Source organism: Gigantopelta aegis, chromosome 15, assembly GCF_016097555.1.
Source record: "Gigantopelta aegis isolate Gae_Host chromosome 15, Gae_host_genome, whole genome shotgun sequence".
Taxonomy (NCBI): domain Eukaryota; kingdom Metazoa; phylum Mollusca; class Gastropoda; order Neomphalida; family Peltospiridae; genus Gigantopelta; species Gigantopelta aegis.
The window spans coordinates 12,214,111-12,234,625 of record NC_054713.1 but is presented as its reverse complement, the minus strand read 5'-3'; the positions used below and the strand labels follow the sequence as shown (position 1 = coordinate 12,234,625).

Below are 20,515 nucleotides of genomic sequence, written 5' to 3'. Positions count from 1 at the left end.
TTGCTTTATGTAAAATTTTCAGGATTTTTGAAATACTTCACATGAAACATCATATTTAATTAAACAACAACATTTGTTTTTTAAAAGAGTCAATAAAAAAACAAAAACAAACGGGCAGATCTTTATCCTCTGTAAGGGCAGGGTATAAAATTTAGTATATATTTTAGTGTTGAAATTTATTTTCATAATTAAGAATATAATAATTGTTGGAATTTCAGATATAGAGAATTATTACTAAAACGTACTGACGAAAACCCAGATTCATCAGAATTCTAGCATTCTATAAAATACTAAAACATTAACAAAAAAACAACAACAAAGCAACAAAAACAAACAAAAAACATCAAGATTAGAGAAATTATTTTTAAAATGTTTATTACCTGAACAAAATAACTTACCTGGGATTTTAAAACCTTGCTCCATGTTACAGCCAGGCATGGGAACTTGAGACTTGTCAAACAGGACAACATTAATCTCACAGGTGTCGCCTCCAAAACAGATGTGCACCGAGAGGTCTATCACAAACATTTCATGTGCCAGAAGTCGATCAATTTTAAACCTGTTATAAAGTAACAATTATTAACCCTTTGCAACCAGGGGGCCTAATTCACAAAGGTCTCTTAGGCTCTGCTAGACAACAAAGCCCTACTCTTGAACTGAGTAAGTAGAAGTGACCTCTCCCTTCTCAGAAGAAAGGGGAGACGTTTGACAAAAATAGGCAAAGTAAACATTTATTTTTAATTTTGTAATGTTTCACCATTTTCTGCGTTCAATCGAGAAAATTCCTAATGTTTCACTCAGTTCTAATCTTAATATTTCAATATAAAGTACTACTTCCGGTAATAAAATTTAAACAAAACAGTTGTATTTTTCACTAAAAACATTACTATATTAAGTAGTTAACAATGTGCCGTTATGTTATAATAAAAATATTAATTAATATTTTATGGCATTATTGAAATGAATGTGGCAGTGGATTAACAATGCTTGACTGATCAAAGCAAACGGTGCAACATGCATCAATATCCAGTCTGGTGCCAAAATAAAAACACTGTCCGACATACGGCAACAAGATGGCAAGTGAGCTATATGACACTAAACAAGTCCAAAATATTACAGCGATTTTAACTTCTCACTACAGCTAATAACTTCATGACTGGAGCAGACTTTCGAAGAAAACAATGTTCATTTTGCCAGCAAGATTAGGGTCTGCTTGGCACTGATAGTGAAACAAATTCAATGAGTGTATTTATAATTCATTAAAAAAACGAAAAAAGAAAGAAACTCAAGCACAGAAGAAAATACTCACTTTATCTTGAGGAATGGTATATTTTCCATTGTGATTTCATTTTCTTTACCTGAAAATAAAATACTTTAAGACAGACTCATATATTTTTTGTTGTGTCTTTAGAATGTTTAACCTGGGTCACAAAAACATCTTGTTCACCAATAAAAAAAAAAAAAACCCAGAGCCTCCACCAATAAGTTATATGTATCATCACCTTTTTTTATGCAGAAAGCAAAGCATAATAGCACATGCACATTATGTATGAAAAATTATGTTGTTCTGTTTTTTAAAGTAAAGTTCGGAACATTTAGCATAGCTTTAAATTTGTTAAAACACTCTGTGGCATTTATATATATAAAATCAAAAGTAATTTAAATTAAAACTGTTAATCTTGATCCAATCCTTGATCTAATTGAAACAAAAGAAAAACAACTACTCCAGTCATAGGTCATGATATTTAAAAGAAACAATAAGTCTTATCCATTGTTTGACTGAGAAGAAAGGAATGAATGAATGAATGAATGAATGAATGAACAAACGAACGAACGAACGAACGTTTAAAGACACCCCAGCATGAAAAAATACATCAGCTATTGGGTGTCAAACTATGGTATTGAGAAGAAATGAAAGAAAGTTGAAAATTTATTTTATTTAACGACACTACCAGAGCACATATCAATCATCGACTATTGGATGTCAAACTATTGGTAATTTCAACATACAGTCTTAGAGAGGAAACCCACTACATTTTTCCATTAGCAGCAATGGATCTTTTATATGCACCATCCTACAGACAGAATAACACATACCACGGCCTTTGATATATAGAAATGAAAGAATACCACATACCCCACTCATAGGTCAAGACATTTATTTTAAAACTGAAAGTTTCAATATGTCCCTCGATGACGTAGTTGCAGAGGTCGATGTTGAAGAAAGTGTTGATGGATAACCCGCTGAGGAAGTCGAGAGACATGCAGCAGTCAATGCCCAGGCACTTGTCACTGATGTGGCAGTTCACGGGCAGCTTGGAAATGTCTGGCAGTTTCACAAGACTTGAATATTTACATTCTGTGGAAAAAACAACAACAAATAAAGCATTGCTACAAGCCAAAAATTAACAGGGATTAAAAGACACGGCATGAAGACTTAAAAGTTTGTTTTGTTTAACGACACCACTAGAGCACATTGATTAATTAATCATCGGCTATTGGATGGCAAACATTTAGTCATTCAGACACGTATTCATCAGAGGAAAAGTTAGCTTTTTTTAACGACACCACTAGAGCACATTGATTTATTAATCATCGACTATTGAATGTTTGAATGTTAAACATATGGTCATTTTGACAGTCATAGAGAGGAAACCTGCTACATTTTATCCATTAGTAGCAAGGGATTGTTATATGTACCATCCCACAAATAGGATAGCATATACCACAGTCTTTGATATACCGGTTGTGATGCACTGGCTGGAACGAGAAATACCCCAATGGGTCCACCGACGGGGATTGATCTTAGACCTACTACGCATCAGATGTGCGCTTTACCACTGGGGTACGTCCCACCCTCTTGCTTGAGGTAATCGAGTTAAGTGGTTACTATCTATAAGTTTTACACATTGGCCAGTATGTATTTCAAACTGCTCTTGTAACCCCCAGATTCATTACTTACCATTCTTTAAGTTATACACATTAGCCGGTATGCATTTCAAACTGCTCCAATAACCCCCAGATTCATTACTTACCATTCTTTAAGTTTTACACATTGGTCGGTATGTATTTCAAACTGCTCCAGTAACCTCCAGATGTATGACTTGACATTTTTTCACTTTTACGCAATGGCTGGGTTTTATTTCAGTCTGTCTCTGTCACAAACGACTTCGTTTGAATGTTTACAATGAAACTTTGTATTCTTCCAGTTTTTAGCATTGGCTAATGTATGTATGTATGTATTTCAAAATTCCCCAGAAACCACGGATTCAATCATTACCATTATTCCAGGATATCTCATTTTATTTGTCTTGTTTTATTTCGGTCTGTTGCCGTTACAAACATTTACATATGACTGTTTACAATGAAACTTACTATTCTTCCATTTTTAGCATTGGCTGGTATGTATTTCAAATTGCTCCAGAAATCACTATATTCCTTTCTTTTATTTTTTTCCAGTTTTGTGCATTAGCCAGTATGTATTTCAAACTGCTGCAGTAACATTCAGATTAATTATTTACGATTATTCCAGTTTTTACTTATTAGCCAGCATGTATTTCAAACTGCTTCAGTAAAATTCTGATTCATTAATCATCAAACTGCTGCGGTCACAGCCAGGTTTTAGAAGTTTATCATGACTTACCATTTGTCCAGCTTTTAGCATTGGCTGGTATGTATTTTAAACTACTGCGATTACAGCATTTTAGAAGTTTATCATGACTTACCATTCTTCCAGTTTTTAGCATTGGCTGGTATGTATCTTAAACTGCTGCGATTACAGCATTTTAAAAATTTATTATTACTTACCATTCTTCCAATTTTTAGCATTCGCTGGTATGTATTTTAAACTGCTGCGGTCACAGCCAGGTTTTAGAAGTTTATCAGCCAAGCCAGTCTGTTGCAAGAACAAATTTACAGCTTCCCCTACCAAACCACTGGCTAAATCCTGGCCTCGTTCCAATGCCCATTTCTTTAGGCTAAAGTCTAAAACAAATAAAAATGAATTGATTATCAGCAAGATTAATCATTAATGTTTTGTGCAAACCACAAGCAACAAATTATTTTTAAAAACAAAACAAGCATTCTGAGAGTATTGCTAAAGCAATACATGTCCCCTACCAGTCAACAAATGTTCATATTTCCCTTACCAGTCAAACAAATGTTCATATTTCCTAAGTTCAAGGGCCATAACTCTCTAAAAATAGGTAAATTGCCATGAACATCAAACTTGATCTGTAACAGAACATTATAAAGCTATAAACGAAATTTCAAATCAATATCTTGAGGCATTGCAAAAAAATGTTCGGAAAATATTTTTTCACACCTCCTACAGTACATGTAGATTCAAGGGCTATAACTCTGTCAAAAATGGGTAAATCACCATGAAAGTCAAACTTGATCTGTAACAGCACATGATAAAGCTATGTTCATAATTTCAGCTCAATATCTCAGGACAATGTGATTTTTTTCTCCAAAAAACTGTATGTGGGATGGACGGACGTATGTACGGACAGACAGACAGAAGGATGGAGATGAAACCATAGAATTTTAATAGAAAAAATAAATTCAGTTATTAAAGATCAAACAGGACCATATTGATGCATACATACTGCATCTAAAAATGTACAGACAGTTCTATAAAAGAGAAAGAAATGTTTTATTTAACGACACACTCAACACATTTATGGTTATATGGTGTCAGATATATGGTTAAAGACCACACAGATATAGAGAGGAAACCAGCTGTCACCACTTCATGGGCTACTCTTTTCGATTAACAGCAAAGGATCTTTTATATATGCACCATTTCACAGACAGAATAGTACATACCACAGCCTATGTTACACCAGTTGTGGAGCACTGGCTGGAACGAGGAATAGCCCAGTGAGCCACCAATGGGGATCCACCCTAAACCGACTATGCATCAAGCGAGCACTTTACCACTGTAAAAAAAATCTACTTACTTTCCCATCCTCCTAGTTTAACACTGAGATCACAGAGCAGCTGTGGAATCTCGGTGCCCACAAGAATCGGTCTCTCAAACTGACAGCCCTCGTTTCCAAAGCAAACTCTTAGATCGAGATCAATGATAAACTTCTTGTCACTCTTCTTGATGTGAAACTGAATGGTGAATAAAAATATATTTATACTAAGTCACATACGAAAAGACTGATAAGTGATAATGAAAAATTAATTATTTTTTTAGTCATGTACATGAATGAAAAAGTGAAATGGAAGAATTATCGATTACACTAAAATATTTCAACACTTATTCAGACACAAGGTAGATGCTGAGTTACATTATCAACTACAAAGTGAAACTAAAAGTATTTTAACATTTACTCAGACACAACGTGGATATACTCCATCACCGAAAAAAGTTGGGACACACACACACATGCGCACGCACGCACACACACACACGAACAGACACAAACAGTGATATAAATCAAATATATATAACCCATCACTGCTACTACTGAATCAAGAGACGTTTGGGGCACATGCCCCCACCCTTGCCCTACCGCTTCCTATGTCAGTGTTATATTATTAACTGCACACTGAAACTAGAAGTATTAAACACATACTTAGACATTAGGTACATGTAGATGCATGTACTTTATAAAAAAGTTAAATTATCTCTAGTTAAAATATATATTTGAGAAATAGAAATATTTTAACACTTACTCAGCAAAGAACATGTTGGCAATCTCAACAGATTTTTTCAAACCTGAAACACACAAACAATATATCCCACAATGGCATACACGTACAGTACAATCTGAACAAAATAAGTAGTAGTTGGTTTTGTTTAAAGACACGACTAGAGCACATTAATTAATTAATCATCAGCTACTGGATGTCAAACATTTGGTAATTCTGACATGTACTCATAAGAGGAAACCCAATGGCATACACGTACAGTAGAATTTGAACAAAAGAAGAAGTAGTTTGTTTTGTTTAACGACACCACTAGAGTGCATTAATTAATTAATCATCGGCTATTGGATGTCAAACATTTGGTAATTCTGAAACGTAGTCATTGGAGGAAACCCGCTACATGTTTCCTAATGCAGCAAGGGATTTTTTTAATGCACTTTCCAATAGACAGAATAGCACATACTACGGCCTTTGATATACCAGTCATGGTGCACTGGCTGGAATGAGAAATAGCCCAATGGGCCCATTGACGGGGCTACATTCAGTCCCAATTTGAACAAAAGCACCTTGTATAGCAACCACCTGTCCATAAAGGTCACTATGTACCACCTATCTATAAAGAGCACTAGCTGACACAACTAATAATGCATTGCCGCCCCCTCCCACACCCCCAACTGAAAATCAAATTCATATATAGCAGGCCTTTCCCCAGGATTTTTTTAAGGCGCTTACATATATAGCATCATTATAACACAAAAATCAAGCCAAAAGAAGTGGGGTAGTGGGTTGAAAACCAAATCATGTTGGGGTTGTTTTTGTGGGTTTTTTTTTTTTTTTGGGGGGGGGGGGTTAAATCTTTAAAAAAAAACCCCATCAATTTCATAATTTGCGCCATGTTGTTGCTGTTGATTTCAGCGTCGTGTTAAATGCTTGTCACCTCACAGTTTAACAAATACATATCTAGCATTATCTAACAAACATGATTATTGTAAACTAATTCAGTGTACGTTTAACTGCAATTTGTATAAATACTGCATGTTCATTTCCTGCGATCGCGATCTCAGTGCGTGCTCTCGACCATAGCTACAAAATTAACAAAGACAAAGGAAATAACGAAACTGCAGTTAGGTATTCATTGATGCAAACAACTATTGTTTTTCTACACATTTACATCAAGATTTACTTCCATGTAATCGTATTGTTCATGTCCGCAACGATGTCTCTTGACGCGTGGGTGTCAGCTGACTCTGAAGCGTGACGTATAATACGCCGAGCTTTCCTCAGTTCAGCCAACGAACGTTCTTCCTAACGTTCGCGAACTATTTGATTGGTGTCCGTAGTGTCCATTTGGTTTAACGTGAAGCGCACAAACCAGTGTAGCGAACGTTTTGTTTTCGCTCGGTCTGACTGAACTCAGCCCTTGGGATAGCCGACATGTCTTTCGGCCCTGAACTGGCATGTGTATTCAAATTGACAAGCAGTGTCGGTTTGGTTCAAAGACTTTACAAAATTAAAATAATGGTGACATCTTTTACTCAAGAATTTCACCTTCAGAGATGTTTATTCAATTAATAGGTAATAGGTATGTCTTGATGCGTAATTCCCAAGCATACATACACTATTACAACAAGCAGTTATCTGGCGGATTAGTAGTAGCCGATCACCTGTACCACCTGTACCACGTGACCAGCACAGGCCCGCCGACAATTAAAACGGTGCGATCAATGGACCTCAAAGTGAACATCTAAAGAATTGCAGAGATACCAAATGGAAGTGTGATAATGTGTGGTGAATGACGTTACGGATCACAGCTCCATTGTTTTGTATACATGTTACAAATTAAGCCGACACGGTCCTGCAGTTAAGGCGCTTACCAGACATGAAGGCGCTTACTTGGCTGGCTAAGGGAGCACGGGCCGTGTCGGCTTATCGCTCTAGGGAAACCCCTGATATAGGTGCTCCACAATCTCTGCTATTATTACCGTCCGGTGCCTATAGTAAACTATATAGGATGTGTATACCACCAAGTCCAATCAAAACAGTTGAAGATTGTTTAACAATAATATTATCAGTTGTTATTAATTTTCGTATAGTCTTAGAGAGGAAACCCGTTAAATTATTCCATTAGTAGCAAGGGATCTTTGATATGCACCATCCCACAGATAAGATATCACATACCACGGCCTTTGATATACATGTTTGGGTACACTGGCTAAAATTAAGAATAGTGCCTCGTCTTAAGGAGGACAGCCACTCTCAAGGAGATCCTTTACTGGAGACTATTCCTCTTGTATCGCCATAAAGAGAACTGCCACTCTCAAGGAGATCCTTTACTGGAGACTGTATTCCTCTTGTATCGCCATAAAGAGAACTGCCACTCTCAAGGAGATCCTTTACTGGAGACTATTCCTCTTGTATCGCCATAAAGAGGACTGCCACTCTCAAGGAGATCCTTTACTGGAGACTGTATTCCTCTTGTATCGCCATAAAGAGAACTGCCACTCTCAAGGAGATCCTTTACTGGAGACTGTATTCCTCTTGTATCGCCATAAAGAGAACTGCCACTCTCAAGGAGATCCTTTACTGGACTGTATTCCTCTTGTATCGCCATAAAGAGAACAGCCACTCTCAAGGAGATCCTTTACTGGAGACTATTCCTCTTGTATCGCCATAAAGAGAACAGCCACTCTCAAGGAGATCCTTTACTGGAGACTATTCCTCTTGTATCGCCATAAAGAGAACTGCCACTCTCAAGGAGATCCTTTACTGGAGACTATTCCTCTTGTATCGCCATAAAGAGAACAGCCACTCTCAAGGAGATCCTTTACTGGAGACTGTATTCCTCTTGTATCGCCATAAAGAGAACTGCCACTCTCAAGGAGATCCTTTACTGGAGACTATTCCTCTTGTATCGCCATAAAGAGAACAGCCACTCTCAAGGAGATCCTTTACTGGAGACTATTCCTCTTGTATCGCCATAAAGAGAACTGCCACTCTCAAGGAGATCCTTTACCGGAGACTGTATTCCTCTTGTATCGCCATAAAGAGAACTGCCACTCTCAAGGAGATCCTTTACCGGAGACTGTATTCCTCTTGTATCGCCATAAAGAGAACTGCCACTCTCAAGGAGATCCTTTACCGGAGACTGTATTCCTCTTGTATCGTCATAAAGAGAACTGCCACTCTCAAGGAGATCCTTTACCGGAGACTGTATTCCTCTTGTATCGCCATAAAGAGAACAGCCACTCAAGGAGATCCTTTACTGGAGACTGTATTCCTCTTGTATCGCCATAAAGAGAACTGCCACTCAAGGAGATCCTTTACTGGAGACTATTCCTCTTGTATCGCCATAAAGAGAACAGCCACTCTCAAGGAGATCCTTTACCGGAGACTGTATTCCTCTTGTATCGCCATAAAGAGAACTGCCACTCTCAAGGAGATCCTTTACTGGAGACTGTATTCCTCTTGTATCGCCATAAAGAGAACAGCCACTCTCAAGGAGATCCTTTACCGGAGACTGTATTCCTCTTGTATCGCCATAAAGAGAACTGCCACTCAAGGAGATCCTTTACTGGAGACTATTCCTCTTGTATCGCCATAAAGAGAACAGCCACTCTCAAGGAGATCCTTTACCGGAGACTGTATTCCTCTTGTATCGCCATAAAGAGAACTGCCACTCTCAAGGAGATCCTTTACTGGAGACTATTCCTCTTGTATCGCCATAAAGAGGACTGCCACTCTCAAGGAGATCCTTTACTGGAGACTATTCCTCTTGTATCGCCATAAAGAGAACTGCCACTCTCAAGGAGATCCTTTACTGGAGACTATTCCTCTTGTATCGCCATAAAGAGAACAGCCACTCTCAAGGAGATCCTTTACTGGAGACTGTATTCCTCTTGTATCGCCATAAAGAGAACTGCCACTCTCAAGGAGATCCTTTACCGGAGACTGTATTCCTCTTGTATTGCCATAAAGAGAACAGCCACTCTCAAGGAGATCCTTTACCGGAGACTGTATTCCTCTTGTATTGCCATAAAGAGAACTGCCACTCTCAAGGAGATCCTTTACTGGAGACTGTATTCCTCTTGTATCGCCATAAAGAGAACAGCCACTCTCAAGGAGATCCTTTACCGGAGACTGTATTCCTCTTGTATCGCCATAAAGAGAACAGCCACTCTCAAGGAGATCCTTTACCGGAGACTGTATTCCTCTTGTATCGCCATAAAGAGAACTGCCACTCTCAAGGAGATCCTTTACCGGAGACTGTATTCCTCTTGTATCGCCATAAAGAGAACAGCCACTCTCAAGGAGATCCTTTACTGGAGACTGTATTCCTCTTGTATCGCCATAAAGAGAACTGCCACTCTCAAGGAGATCCTTTACCGGAGACTGTATTCCTCTTGTATCGCCATAAAGAGAACTGCCACTCACACTCGTTTACTAAATCAAAACTAGTTCAAATCAAGTTACATGAATTTACAGGCCAGGGCCCCATTCCACGAAACGATCTTAGCACTACTATCACTGTAAATACCTACCATTGCAACCTTAACTTTTTTCTATTATCACCAGCCCATTCCACAATGCGGCATTGCTTACGTAGATGTCAAATGGCGTTAGATGATGATTTGATCACTTTGTAAGAAGGATACTAGCATTTTGTGTAAAAATGGATCTAATATACACTAAATACCTTTTATGAAACTCGGCGTTCGATGAAAAACATTCTAGGCCATACGACCGTAACACATAAATATGGGAGATAACACTCATGTCTTATGCATTCAACAACTATCGCTTAGCAAATAATCAGACAAAATTATTTCATGGATGTACGATACCAATGAAAACATACAAGATGCTCCAAAAAGTTGGTAACTAATTTATTATTTAACTAATTCACACTCATTCGTAAAGAAGATTTTAATCATTAAAGGGGCATTTACGTTTACCGTAAGGTTGCTTTGTGGAACGGCTGTAAAGTTGACTGTGCTGGCTGTAAAACGTACCTTAACACTTAGCTACAATTCTTCCATGGAACGGGGCCCAAATGAACCAATATTTAATAACAACCAGTCCTATCGCATATCTCACCCATGGCAGAATTATATAACCTAAAATCTTGTAAATTAATGGATTTATTGTTTAGAATTTTTAGAAAGATTATAGTAAGAGAACTGGAGCCTATTTTTCGTAAAACATTAAATTTACGTCTGCTACTAGCAGTAATAGCAGTTTACCCATTTTTGATGTCTATTTTATGTAGAAAATTGCATCATTACAGAAGATGGAGCATTTTAAAGACAAAAGAAAATGAAATATGTGTATTTCTAACTATATTTGTTGTACTATAATAGTAATAAGAATTGTGGTTTAGTAGTAGATTTACGTTTACATGTACATGCAAAACTAGGCTTACGATGTTTTGTGAAATAGGGCCCAGCTGTTTTAAACTTGTTAAAGTACATGAAATGCAGTGTCAAATTTCAAATGATTTCAAATCCATAAGTATCTAGATGGGGCACTTATGACCTGTTTTGTTTTTATTACATACCCTCATATTATTTTCTCACAGAAAGTCTGATAAATCTATACAAAGATGTCCCAAGAAAACAAACCTGTATTCCAATCGATTTGACTTCCAATTATGTATTGTTTGAACTCGACCTTTTCAAGAGCAGCAAACACAAAATAGTCACACATGTCTATATTGAGGACGGCGTTGAAGGTCATATCAGCCAGGAATGGGACCACAAAGCAGCAGTCAATTTTAGAACACGATGAAGCAATGTGGCAATACAGTCCTTTGGGCAATGTTGGCAGTTTCCGTGTAGAAAGTTTACAATCTGAAACAAAAAATAAAACAAACCCGTTACTGCATAAACAGCTTACATTCTAAATCAAAGTTAAAGTTCGTTTTGTTTAGTACATTAAAGCACATTGATTTATTATTCATCAGCTATTGAATGTCAGACATTTGGTAATGTTGACATATAGTCTTAAAGAGACAAAACCCACAACCTTTGATATACCAGTCATGAGGTAGTTTGATCCTGCAACACAAGGAATACTTGTCCTCTATCAACTGAGTTTAGGAAGGAGATGTTTTATTTAACGACACACTCAACACATTTTAATTACGGTTATATGGCATCGGACATATGGTTATTTCTCGCTCCAGCCAGTGCACCACGACTGGTATATCAAAGTCCGTGGTATGTGTTATCCTGTATGTGGGATGGTGCATATAAAAGATCCCTTGCTGTCAATCGAAAAGAGTAGTCCATAAAGTGGTGACAGCGGGTTTCCTCCCTCAAAATCTGTGTGTTCCTTAACCATATGTCCGACGCCACATAAGCATAAATAAAATGTGTTGAATGTGTTGTTAAATAAAACATTTTCTTCCTTCCTTCCAATATAATCAATAATAAATAAATAAATCTAAATTTTAAGAACTAACCCTTTATCCAGCCATTCAGGTTGCATTATACCAAAGAAGAGAGTTCCAGGTCAAAGTTTGAGGTGCACCGTCAAATATACACAAAAGCAGCTGTGGGTGTGATTGGTAGTAATATGTGACATTGATTATTTGCGCAAATACTATTATCTATTGACAATAAATAAATGCAGTATATACCAGAGGTTGAAACTAATGCGGGGTACCCCCAAAAATGGAACTGCAATTTTCAGCAAAAATTATGGTTGCTATTAAAAACATTAATTAAATCTCTTAAATGGTATGTGACCCCCTATTTTCTTGCGGGTAGATTAGATGTGAGGTGCCACACTTTCTATTGCTGTACTTCCTGGGTGTGTTGATACGCTGCTTATATTAGTTTTATTAGTAAACATTAACATTATTGGCAATAGGAATTGAATTGGTCCATTAGAACCTTCACACTTGGCAAGTACGGCTCCTTGTTAAAAACCTGGGTAATCATTCTCTTAACAATATCCATGTTTTTGTAGTCCCATAAATAAATCAATCTAAATTTAAAAAATAAACCGTTTCTCTAGGCATGCATACGACTCCCTGGTTATAACCTACATGTATCTAGTCTGGGTAACATTTCTCATGTTGTTACATGGTCCCATTTGTTTTAAAGCAATAAGCAAGCAAGCAAAAAAAAATCTGCACTTTTAAAACAAATCTTTTGTCTTGGCATATATCTACATCTACACTAGTATAGTTCCCTGGTATATACCCTATCTAGACTGGGTAACATTTGTTATGTTTCTATATTGTCCCATTTGTTTTAGAATCTATTGAAAGCAAATTGGTAATTAGTAAATAAATGTAAATTTTAGAAACAAACTTTTTCCAGCCATTCACACTGGGCAAGTATGGCTCCTTGGTAAAAACTTTTAACCCAGGTGACAACTGCAGAGTGAATGGCTACCCTGTCAAAAGTCAACAAGATCCATTGCGCGTAATTGGGTTTTAGCATGCTAATATTGTGGCCAACTGTTTCTTTGTCTTTACTGTTCAAGTTCCCTGCAACTCCGTTGGCATACAGTTGTAATGGTACGTGTATGCTAATGTTTAGCCAGATTTAGGTAAAAGATTTACCAAAAAGACTAAGGAATAAACAGGTTAACAGATGTGTACACAGACATGTTAGTGAGTTGATCTTGGATTTAACCAAAAAGTACACAGATATGCGATGTTGGGAAAGTTAATATTTTGTATGGAGGCCACTTGCATTAATTTCAGTCCACGTTTTACTCTGCCCACCGTCACTCGCATTAATTTAGGGATGCGTTAATTTCAGGATCTACAGTATATGTGTGTGTGTGTATGTGTGTGTGTATGAATTGTTTCATTACAAAATGTGCTAAACGCCATATTAAAAACCATTGTGCAAACACCACTCAGACACTGTTCACATGTAGACAACACAACTTCAAATTCGTTTTCAGCAAAACATGATACGATTGTCTTAGGATATATCGCAGATTGCAGAGAAACTGGAGTGGTATTTATGGTGGTTTGTAATAAAACGTTCTTATGATTGGTTGTGTATAGTGGCATTTATCAAATTTTGCGATGAAACTCTTCATATATAGATACACGTTTTTTAACAGTCCCATCAATGAATAAATGTAAATTCTGAAAATGCACCGTTCTTCCAGCCTCCCACACTAGGTGAGTACGGCTCCCTGGTTGGGTCACATCGGTCCGTCTTGAGGTACTGAGATGCTCCAGACTCGATCAACAACAAGTCTACAGCTCCTCTTGCCATCCCATTCACCAGGTCAATCCCTTTACTTTTGGCCCAGTCTGCAAGAGATCCAGCTGCAAAAACAATTTTTTTTTTTTTTTTTTAAATTCATTGAACCTTTGTTTCAGCTAACCTTCATAGGAATATATGTAGCTTTTCATTGGGGTGCTTTGAAATTTTTAAGATGTTCTGATTTTTACATGTATAAATCAACAGAATAGAGAGCCCATGAAAAACATCCAACTTTGAGGGAATGCCAATTCACTGAGCTAGGGTCTAGCTTTAATGGGTTTCAATGTATTACACACTAGTAACCACCTCATCATGTAGCCCAGTGGTAAAGCGCACGCCTGATGCATGGTAGGTCTAAGATCGATCCCCGTCGGTGGGCCCATTGGGCTGTTTCTCGCTCCATCCAGAGCACCATGACTGTGATGTGTGCTATCCTGTCTGTGGCGCAAGCGTTAAGCCATCAGACTATAGGATGGTAGGTACTGGCTCCAACCCAGAGCGAGTTCTTAAGGTCTCAATGGGTAGGTGTAAGGCCATTACACCTCTTCTCTCTCACTAATCAACTAATAACTAACCCACTGTCCTGCAACACAAGCACTTCTAGCGAGCACTCAACTGACTGAGCTAAACCACGCCCCCACAAAAGGCTTAGATCTGAATGAGAAAAACGTAAAACGTGATCAGGGTCGTATCTCTGTACAATGTCGAATGGGGACTTGGCGAAATAGTGGTTGATTCCATGAATCTCTATCTAGTGCCTTGTATATCAATGCTCAAGTATGATATCTTAAATGGTGGCTCATAAACAGGGCTGGGAATTGGTGAACTGTAAAAAAGAGGAAATCTAGAGGGCCCAGGTTTTCGAAGCTATCTTAGCGCTACGATATAACTAATGATGTCACAATGTAATTTGATGTGCAACGTCATCATTTAGGACCGTTTTACGATATCGTAGCCTTAAGATAGCTTCGAAAAAATCTGGGCCCAGAAGTTTACATGACCATATTTTTTTCCCCCACAGAAAGGACGATTAAAATGCGAGGAAACGCAAATTGTCCCATGAGAGGAAAACCGTGGATCCGAGGAGAATTCCCACCCCTGAATAAAGCAAGTATGGGGAGCAATAAATCACTCTCCTCAATTTGTTTTTACAGCGAGGTCTGTAATGTATGGAATGGATGAACCTGAGGCATGTGGCTTCAAAGAACATACTTTGTTGGGTCATATTGAACAGTGCATTGGCATCACAGGCTGGAATCTGTTCTTTGTTGAGGATCTGCAGCCCCCCCTCTGGAACACAGTACACCTCGTCGTCAATAGGGATACACACAGTCAGGTGTAAGGAGATCTCGAAACCCAGCTCATACTTGCCAATCGTAAGTCTGAAATGACGAACATATTTTAACATGTAGAAATACCAAACAAAATTGCAATTGTCATGCTATGAAAAGGAAAGAAAAAAAAACCAAGCATTCTGAAAGTACTTTTCAGTGTTTCTGCCAAAAAGAAATTTTTGGGTATGGCACTATGGAATTTATTATTTACAATGTGTATGCTGAATGCAACCACAGTTGACAGAAAGAAAATGGGTGCAGTTTAGGGTTAGGGTTAAGAAAATCATACAGTATTAATTTTGTCAAAAGGTTAACTTAAAAAAACTAAATCTCCAAAACAATTTGGGTATGGCACCATACCAGTTTTACCATCTGGCAGACACCCTGCTTTTAAAGAATTACATGTCTGCAAGGGATTTGTGTGTGTGTGTGTGTGTGTGTGTATATGTGTGTTCCCACAATTTGACAACCAGGACAACATATAATATGAACCTTGGTGCAGAGGTGGATCTAGGGGGGCCCCAGGGGCCCGCCGCCCCCCCCCCCCAAATTTTGCAACAGTTATAATTTTATTATATATTAATTTTCACCCCCCCCCCCCCTCCAAACCTCCCCCAAAGTTCCCTTGGCATTCTGTCTCATTTCATTGCCCCCCTCCACCCCCCAAATGGATTTTCTGGATCCGCTGCCTTGGTATACCAGTCATGTGGCACTGGTTGCAATGGGACAAAATCTAGAGGTTTGACCCATTCCACTTATGGGGATTGATCCCACGACCTGCTCCCTTGAACCATATGAATTGCAAGCATTCTGACTGTACTGCTAAAGCAACGTATGTGCACTACTGGGTCCACCAAAGTTTCTTATCTCCCAAGTTCAAAGACCATAACTCTGCCAGACAACTGGTAAGTCAAACTTGAACTTTACAAGACATGATAAAGCTATATTCATAAAATTTCACTTCAACATCTCGAGGCATTGTGGGGAAAAATAAAGTCTGAAAAACTATGTGGGACAGACAGACAGACAGACAGACATACACACAGACAGACACACAGACAGACAGACAGACACACATACAGACACACAGACAGACAGACAGACACACATACAGACAAACAGACACACAGACAAACAGACAGACACACAGACAGACAGACATACACACATACAGACACACAGACAGACAGACACACAGACAGACAAAAAGACACACAGACAGACAGACAGACAGACACACAGACAGACAGACACACACACAGACAAACAGAGAGACACACAGACAGACAGACACACAGACAGACATACAGACAAGCAGACACACAGACAGACAGACAGACAGACAGACAGACAAAACCTATAGTCCCCTCCAGATGGATCAGTAGGGGACTAGAAATGATGCTTACACGATTGTGATGGGTTTTGTTTCTCCTTTTCCAGCAGTCAGTGTTATGGGCGTTCCTTTAAAGAAAATTGTAAAAAGAATTAATTAAATGAAAGGTTATATCATGTGAATCAGGCTAATCAAACTATTTGTTTTTCAGTATTTCAAAGATATTTATGATGTAACATAATGAATTGTGGCATATTTAAACAAGACAAATAGCTGCAGAGAACTGTCTGTTTAATGACAAGTCTGCATGTGGCAGATTTAGGACATTTTAAAAGGGAGAGAAAGAAGTAATGTTTTATTTAATGACATACTCAACACATTGTAATGACGGTTATATGCCATCAGACATATACAGTAAACTCTCTCAGTTTCAAACTCAGTTTCCTCAAATGTCACGCTATCTCAAAGCAAGAAGTGGGTCCAAACCGTTTCTCTATATAAACATGTAAGAGTTTGTATGTTTATCTCAAACTTTGACATAAATATACACACATCATGTCAAATGACTTATGTGGTCCCATATGACATACATGTATTTACTATATATTTTGTATATTTTTGTCGAAGTTGAAAATGTATTTTCCATAAATTGAAATAATAATTATTACTTTTTTTCTCCTTGAGAATTTAGATGTTTAGTTATCTCAAATGTAACGATATCTCAAACTAACAGGCTGGCACCAGCAAATTTGACAGAGTTTACTGTAGTTAAGGACCACACAGATAATTAGACAGGAAACCTGCTTTCCAATTCGCAGCAAGAGATCTTTTTAATGCAGCATCCTATAGACATCATGGTACATTATTTATAGATTGTGTCTTTTATTAAATATGTCATTGTTTCTGCATATATTACTTTTTCAGGATATTCTGCATACTGTTTAGTCAAAGACTGCTAAAACAAGCCAAGGAAAACAAGGAAAAAATAAATAAAAAAGGAAAGAAATTGTTTATTTAGCGACACACTCAACACATTTTATTATTTAGTTATCAGACATATGGGTAAGGACCACACAGATATTGAGGGAGGAAACCCGCTGTCGCCACTTCATGGGCTACTCTTTTCTATTAGCAGCAAGGCATCTTTTATATGCATCCCATAGACAAGATAGCATATACCACACATTCTTTGATGTACCAGTGGTGGTGCACTGGCCGGAGCAAGAAATAGCCAAATAGGCCCATTGACAGGGATCGATCCCAAACCGACCACGCATCAAGCGAGCGCTTTACCACTGGGCTATGTCCCATATCCCCGGTCCACCAAAGAGGTGTGATCCTACCACACAAAGCACCTCAGGTCCACCAAAGAGGTGCGATCCTACCACACAAAGCACCTCAGGTCCACCAAAGAGGTGTGATGATCCTACCACACAAAGCACCTCAGGTCCACCAAAGGGGTGCGATCCTACCACACAAAGCACCTCAGGTCCACCAAAGAGGTGTGATGATCCTACCACACAAAACACCTCAGGTCCACCAAAGAGGTGTGATGATCCTACCACACAAAGCACCTCAGGTCCACCAAAGAGGTGTGATGATCCTACCACACAAAGCACCTCAGGTCCACCAAAGAGGTGTGATGATCCTACCACACAAAGCACCTCAGGTCCACCAAAGAGGTGTGATCCTACCACACAAAGCACCTCAGGTCCACCAAAGGGGTGCGATCCTACCACACAAAGCACCTCAGGTCCACCAAAGAGGTGTGATGATCCTACCACACAAAGCACCTCAGGTCCACCAAAGGGGTGTGATCCTACCACACAAAGCACCTCAGGTCCACCAAAGAGGTGTGATGATCCTACCACACAAAGCACCTCAGGTCCACCAAAGAGGTGTGATGATCCTACCACACAAAGCACCTCAGGTCCACCAAAGGGGTGTGATCCTACCACACAAAGCACCTCAGGTCCACCAAAGAGGTGCGATGATCCTACCACACAAAGCACCTCAGGTCCACCAAAGAGGTGTGATGATCCTACCACACAAAGCACCTCAGGTCCACCAAAGAGGTGCGATCCTACCACACAAAGCACCTCAGGTCCACCAAAGAGGTGCGATCCTACCACACAAAGCACCTCAGGTCCACCAAAGAGGTGCGATCCTACCACACAAAGCACCTCAGATCCACCAAAGGGGTGTGATCCTACCACACAAAGCACCTCAGGTCCACCAAAGGGGTGTGATCCTACCACACAAAGCACCTCAGGTCCACCAAAGAGGTGCGATGATCCTACCACCCAAAGCACCTCAGGTCCACCAAAGGGGTGTGATGATCCTACCACACAAAGCACCTCAGGTCCACCAAAGAGGTGCGATCCTACCACACAAAGCACCTCAGGTCCACCAAAGAGGTGTGATGATCCTACCACACAAAGCACCTCAGGTCCACCAAAGAGGTGCGATGATCCTACCACACAAAGCACCTCAGGTCCACCAAAGAGGTGTGATGATCCTACCACACAAAGCACCTCAGGTCCACCAAAGGGGTGTGATGATCCTACCACACAAAGCACCTCAGGTCCACCAAAGAGGTGTGATGATCCTACCACACAAAGCACCTCAGGTCCACCAAAGGGGTGCGATCCTACCACACAAAGCACCTCAGGTCCACCAAAGGGGTGTGATGATCCTACCACACAAAGCACCTCAGGATTGACAGGGACAAACCAAATAAGCTGAATACCATCCCTTCCAAGAATATCACCTTAATTGTACAAGATTAATTTTTCCTTGTACCCTATCGGTGGACCCACTGAGCTATTTCTCATTCCAGCTAGTGCACCATGACCGGTTTATTAAAGGCTGTGGTGTATGTGCTATCAATGTGTATGAAAGATCCTTTGCTACTTTATAATTAAAAAAGTAACGGGTTTTCTCTGGCAGACTATATGTCAGAATTACCAAATGTTTGACATCCAATAGCCCTGCAGGGCTAGTGCTCCAATGGTGTTATTAAACACAACAATCTTTAACTTTTTTTCTTGTGATAAAAGCTATGAAAAATCCAATTAAATGACAATAATGAAATTTGTGTTACATTTATTACAACATAATGTCATGCCATTGGTCCAGGCGTAGCAACATGAGTTTTTTTCCTTGTGATAAAAGCTATGAAAAATCCAATTAAATGACAATAATGAAATATGTGTTACATTTATTACAACATAACATCATCCCATTGGTCCAGGCGCAGAAACCCGAGTTTGTTCATTTCTCGATGAATGTAAAAATAATGGTGTCAGAGAACGTCGTATCCGATGACATCACTGTATATTGATACTTTGTCTTGTACTGAGCGTTATTATTTAGAACCAAAAAAATTATTAAAATTAAAATATGTACTTAAAAGTATTATTATTAGCAAGTGGATTAAAATTTAATTATAAGTTTTATCTGTTATTTCTTTTACATTCATTGGGGTATGAAAAACCCCCAAATCATCCACAAACTTATGTGAAAACAGCTTTGCCGATTCACAGTTTGCAGATGATTTTTGGTTTTGTTCATACCACGATGACCGTAAAAGAAATAACAGACAATCCCTAATTATGAAGCCTCACCATAGTTGTAGGAGATCAGTTTTTCCTTGTGATTAAAGCCGCCGAAACCCACTTCAACCTCAATTTCACAGGGGTTGAATTTCAGAAAGAAAGGAATGTTCTTCTCGATGACGTTTTTAAACACTGGGATCGTGAAGGCGAAGTCGATGCAGCAGTGAAGACCAAAGCAGTTCTCTGGCAGGACGCAGGTCACTTTGTCTTTAAACTTCTCCGGAATATACTGCGTTACCTTGGTAACATCCCACGGACAGTCTGAAAAACCAGAGAGATATAGTAACACAAAATTTTGTTAAATATCTCAGCAATACAATAAACCTGTCAAAGAGA

General features: G+C 38.8%; 1 protein-coding gene across 1 annotated transcript in view; it reads right to left on the bottom strand.

Annotated features, from left to right (window-relative positions):
- The window catches only part of LOC121390363, a 310,647-nt gene that overhangs the window by 172,420 nt on the left and 117,712 nt on the right, over nucleotides 1-20,515 (bottom strand). The window contains exons 42-54 of the mRNA XM_041522159.1: nucleotides 20,189-20,440; nucleotides 16,636-16,690; nucleotides 15,108-15,277; nucleotides 13,784-13,957; nucleotides 11,280-11,507; nucleotides 9,480-10,058; nucleotides 8,614-8,877; nucleotides 8,059-8,259; nucleotides 5,689-5,731; nucleotides 4,965-5,149; nucleotides 3,808-3,984; nucleotides 2,131-2,359; nucleotides 399-559 (exon numbers count right to left, since the gene is read on the bottom strand). Coding sequence (XP_041378093.1) covers nucleotides 399-559; nucleotides 2,131-2,359; nucleotides 3,808-3,984; nucleotides 4,965-5,149; nucleotides 5,689-5,731; nucleotides 8,059-8,259; nucleotides 8,614-8,877; nucleotides 9,480-10,058; nucleotides 11,280-11,507; nucleotides 13,784-13,957; nucleotides 15,108-15,277; nucleotides 16,636-16,690; nucleotides 20,189-20,440 — 2,718 coding nt within the window. The remainder of the gene's footprint in view (nucleotides 1-398; nucleotides 560-2,130; nucleotides 2,360-3,807; nucleotides 3,985-4,964; nucleotides 5,150-5,688; nucleotides 5,732-8,058; nucleotides 8,260-8,613; nucleotides 8,878-9,479; nucleotides 10,059-11,279; nucleotides 11,508-13,783; nucleotides 13,958-15,107; nucleotides 15,278-16,635; nucleotides 16,691-20,188; nucleotides 20,441-20,515) is intronic.